The following is a 4,891-nucleotide window of genomic DNA, read 5'->3' on the forward strand; positions in this document are numbered from 1 at the left end:
AAATGGTAAAGCAAATAAACTGTATATGTGCGCCCAAATATCCGAAAATCCAAAGGTAAAATACATATTTAATCTACAAGGAAAATTCTAATCCTAGGAGAACGTATAACCTTGATATACAGACATTCCTCTTGTAAATAATTAAAATAGAGGTAATGAGAGCTCCAATCTTCATTCTTTTGCAGAATGAGTGACAACTTGTATTCTTCACATCAAATAATAATATTTCTGAAGAAAAGACAAATTTCACAAACACAGATATGGAGAAGGAATCAAAATTTATGACATTAAGATCTGATTATGGATTCACATTCAGGGATCATCTTAAAGCGGGCAAGAAGGTGCTAATATTGTTTCTGCTAATTACCAAAATCTGGTACAACAATATGTGGTTTCATAAGTTAGTCGATGACTACTGAAGAGCTTTGTCATATATGTCCTCAACCTTCTTTGTAAGTAAAATTTGAACCCTTCACCTCAAAATCTACCAATCAAAATCAGTCCGCTTTCTTGCTCGAGTCTGCATCCGTTTCTTCAGAAGCGCTACTTGTTTTAGACTCGTCAAACGCCAACAACTACACAGAAAGACAACATGTTAAAGATACTAATGTCTTTAGCATGATCTGGCTTGCTGAAATTTAACAGTTTATAAAACATTATTTCGGCCATAGTGGGGCATAATCGAACAGAATTATTCAACTTTTTAGTGTAAATGTTAAAATTAAAAAGAAGGAATAGCAAGAGTGTAAACTCACGGGTTTGACTTCCCCATTCCATAAGCAATGTGCAGCCAAGAATCCAATAACACCAGGCACAATATACAACAGTGCAGGCTGGAAGAAATTAAGAAGGCATAAATACATACAAAATGAGCGTGGATTGGATACTTCAGCCTCGTTGAGAAAATTTTACTCACCTGTGCTGCTTGAAACCAGTTCATTACAATGATTGTGACGACCAAACCAACTGTATATCCTACAAAAGCGCTCTTAAAATATTGGCTCTCTTTTCCTCTGGAAACATCAAATCTTAGTGCCAATGCAACAAAAATTCCTGAAAATTAAAAAAAAAAAACAATTATACAATTTATCCCGCTATAAATTATCCAGATATGCACTTGTACCATTAGTCTGCAGCGGGTTGACGAGAATATATTCCAATACACAATTCTAAAATCTGAAATTTTGAAGTCCGTACCAGGGATCACTATATCACCAAGTCCTAACATCGAAAAGGGACGTGCAGAATCTGATGTTGGGAATAAAAGCTGAAAAAAATGAAGCATGATTGTAGTAGATCAAGTGGAAGCAGAAATATGGAAACGTAATCAGCCATGCTAGGTAGATATGTTATAGATTCGAATTACAGACCTTTATTGGAGCATCAAAAGATTTAGCTACGCTAACCATGACTGGAGTAAAAAAAACCCAGAAAATGTCATATACAAAAAGTCCCGCCTGCAGTTCGCAAAAATACCATCACGTAAAGAAACATTAGATGTAGCATAGAATAGTATCAATCAGAAAGTAATCTGGACATCCACACCCTCAGATGAAAAAGAAATAATTAATCAAGTTCTTACCAAGAGAATAGCACCAGTCTTAAATGAGCCAAGTGAAAGCATTTCAATTCCCTGAGATTGTTTTAAGATAGAAAATGGATATGGAAAAGGTCAGCTAAAGCTCTTATACTTAAAGAAAATTGATAACAAACTCAAATAATTCACTGCTACAAAAGCTTTGAATTTCAAGGTATACGAGTTCAGTTTCATGCAATTGCACAATCTTGTGCAAGTTGGGGGCGTAAAGGCAAAATATAAGAGTGTTCTGCCAACAAACCTGAATGCAGAAAGCAAGCCCCAATATATTATTAGCCAGCCAGTGCTTCTTGGAAGCATACCAAATGCAAAAGAAGGTTCCGGGAATTGCCGCGACAATCTGTGATTTTGTAAACTCGACCTCCAAAGCTGTGCAACAAATGTGTAAAGAAAAATATCATTCTGCATCTTACAAGCAATACAATGTCAAGCAGACCAAACAGAAAGCTTCTAGGGAAACACACAAGTTATCCAAGAAACAAGCTTGCTTTCCTCTCTGAATACGTCTTGTCAAAATATCCATCAGACTTTACCAATAAACGTTGCTTAACACAAAGAATACATTTCTGAAGCAATATATTCTCAGACCTTCTCCCTTAATTTTGGCTGACAGTTGAAACAGTGAGATCTTTATTAATGTTTTCCTTTTGAAGTTGTAAGGTTCTTCTGCAACTTCACTTTTCACCCTCCAATAGAGTTGATACTCCTTGTCTATCACGTTATGCACTTATTCTCAAATATATAAATATATACATAACCATTCCCATGAAATGAAACAAATGTGGTCGTATCAAGGAGAAAACTGAATCATGCTTGACAAAGCAACTAGCATTTCCAAGAGGAAATGAGCCTTTGTAGTATGTTGCATTGCCTCAATGAACAGTACAAAGCAAAATTCAAGTGCATGCATCCAAAAGCAACATACTATTGCAATACATTAAGAGACAAAAAATAAAAATCAGACAGAGTTATTGGTGGGTACATACATCGGAAATATGGGAAATGCCATATGATGGGATTATCATTCCATGTTTTTGGCAGGAATCGTTTAATTGCTGGTAGCAATGTTGCCCTACAAAGTTGACACGAAAGAAGCAAGATTAACAGACAAATACCACAATTCTCTTAATAAACTCATAAAAAATAAACTCAGCTAAACAAACATTAAAAAAATAGCCAATATGGAAGAACATACGAAAGAGCAGCGATCCCGAGCACGAAAAAATAGCACGTTAATACAGCATTAACCAAGTCTTTCGATAGAAATTTGAAAAGAAAAAACAGTGATAGCAACATTGCACTCCCAACCAACGGAAACCGCATAGCATGTTCGTTTGACATTGTTTCCTGAAAAATTCATAGTATGAAATGAGATGGTCAAAACTGATTCCTAGGGGTACAACATTTAATCACAGGAGATGCAGGTAGAAGCCCAACTTACTGATGGTGGAGTTGGTTTAACAGAGCGATAGCACCCAACATACACAGTTAGAGAAGCTGTCAGGATGACATTTAAATTTGGGTCTATCTTCACGAAGAGCGGGGCTATGGTCAAACCTGTAATCAATGATAAAGCATGTGGTCAGAATGTGAAAAGGCAGAGCAAATGATGCACTGCGATGGACTGTACCCAACCTCCAAACTTTCCAGTACTTTATTCACAAGTCATTCAATCAGACGTGAGCTTGAACTTTCAGATAACATAAATGCCTAAATGCAAGTCTGAGCAGACAAAACACAGATAATGATAGATACATGACTCTGATCAGGTCCATGAGTAAATCAGGAGGGAAATTTTACCTTAACAAAAACCTACAATAGTATGGTTATATCTTACACAGCTATTGCATCAAGACTTTGGGCTACTAAAACAATGAAATGCTGAATGAGGAAAACATTTATCAAGGATTGATTTTCCAGCTTGATTCATAAACATTCTAGACCATCTTAGCCACAAATATGTTAATCAAGATTCAGAAATCAGTAAGCAACTGAACATATAGCGAAAAAGTGTAAATTTAACACAACACCAGAGAGGAAATAACATAGTAGCTTCAATTCACTAGTGTGGGAAAAAAAAATCAATAACCAAAACCAAATTAATTCACTGAAACAGAAGAAGTCATACCTGCTAGAGCCAAATTCGCAAGACGCTCATTATTCTTCATTCTAAATCTTGAAAAATTCTGAACTGTCCTCAATACTTCTCCAAAGCAACTACCAGAATCACTACGAAAGTCAAGATACAAGATTATGAAAATCAACAAATACATCAAGACATGATCTTTCCAAGATCCTTCACATGATGAGACAGACCCATAAAGGAATCACAGAGTAACTTCTCTGCATTCATCCCTTTGGCAAGAAACATATAAATCTGAACCAAGATACCGTGGTAGAGTGAAAAGGGAACAAAACTCCAATCTTTTAAATCATTCAATTCCTTATGTTTTCTCTTTGTCCAGCGTTAATACAAAAGCGTTCCCGATGAATAATCTCAAGATCATGTCAAGAGGTAGAAGACGAATATGACAGAAATTCCCTCCAATTAATGAATAACCATATCCCCACAACAACATTTTAATTAATTCTTGAAGTAAACCAAGACCCATATCAAAAATTCATGTTATTCGCACAAATGAACGGATAAATACACATATACTGATCAAACCTATACAAACATGTCCACACATAGATACAATTACACAAACAAACACATAAATCAAGAGAGGCTCGTGCACAAACCTCAAAAACAAGAAGAAATCGGTGCAGATCTTTCTCTCTCCCCCTGTATGCTAATCTTCAATTTCGAACACACAGATCGGAACACCTTCAATCTGTGCAAATTTCACACATATCCAGAGAGAGAAAAGGGTTTTAGTTCTTTTTACACACTGAAGAAAGGGGGCAGAGAAATTTCAATAAATAGGCACTTGTAAAATCCCAGTAGTTCAGTAACTTTCTTGATTGTACCTTTGACCAAAGCGTCTACTTTTGATGAGTTAGTCTTGATGTACAACCGCTGCGAAGCGAGTTTAGGAATTGTAGGATAAGATACTGCAGGGGCTAATGCCCGAGGAAGCCACGCACAGCGAGCGGCAGTGGACCAATAATTTATTGCCACATCAGATTCAGAAAATATCTTTTGATGGTTTTTCACACTTTATATACTTTTTCTTTTAGCTAATTAATGGCAAAATAATAGGAAATTTGCCTATTTTATTAGGATTTTTCCTTTCCAACAAAAGTTATAATTATGTTTTTCAAGAAAAATTAGTAAAAAAATTATTTTAC

General features: G+C 35.7%; 1 protein-coding gene across 2 annotated transcripts; it reads right to left on the minus strand.

The window, feature by feature from the left end:
- Positions 262–4,508, minus strand: LOC105170927 (signal peptide peptidase 1-like). Of its 2 annotated transcripts, none has more exons than XM_011091867.2 (12): positions 4,343–4,508; positions 3,726–3,814; positions 3,039–3,154; positions 2,793–2,944; positions 2,584–2,669; positions 1,839–1,966; positions 1,583–1,633; positions 1,371–1,457; positions 1,198–1,267; positions 917–1,053; positions 756–833; positions 262–575 (listed from the first exon to the last, which is right to left on the minus strand). In XM_011091867.2, exons 2-12 carry the CDS (start codon positions 3,763–3,765, stop codon positions 498–500), a joined length of 1,023 nt encoding a protein of 340 aa, XP_011090169.1. In that variant the 5' UTR covers positions 3,766–3,814; positions 4,343–4,508; the 3' UTR covers positions 262–497. The 2 variants fall into 2 exon arrangements, with proteins under 2 accessions (XP_011090169.1, XP_011090168.1); XM_011091866.2 differs by having other exon boundaries at positions 3,726–3,826.

The sequence above is a fragment of the Sesamum indicum genome, linkage group LG9 (assembly GCF_000512975.1).
Source record: "Sesamum indicum cultivar Zhongzhi No. 13 linkage group LG9, S_indicum_v1.0, whole genome shotgun sequence".
Classification (NCBI taxonomy): Eukaryota; Viridiplantae; Streptophyta; class Magnoliopsida; order Lamiales; family Pedaliaceae; genus Sesamum; species Sesamum indicum.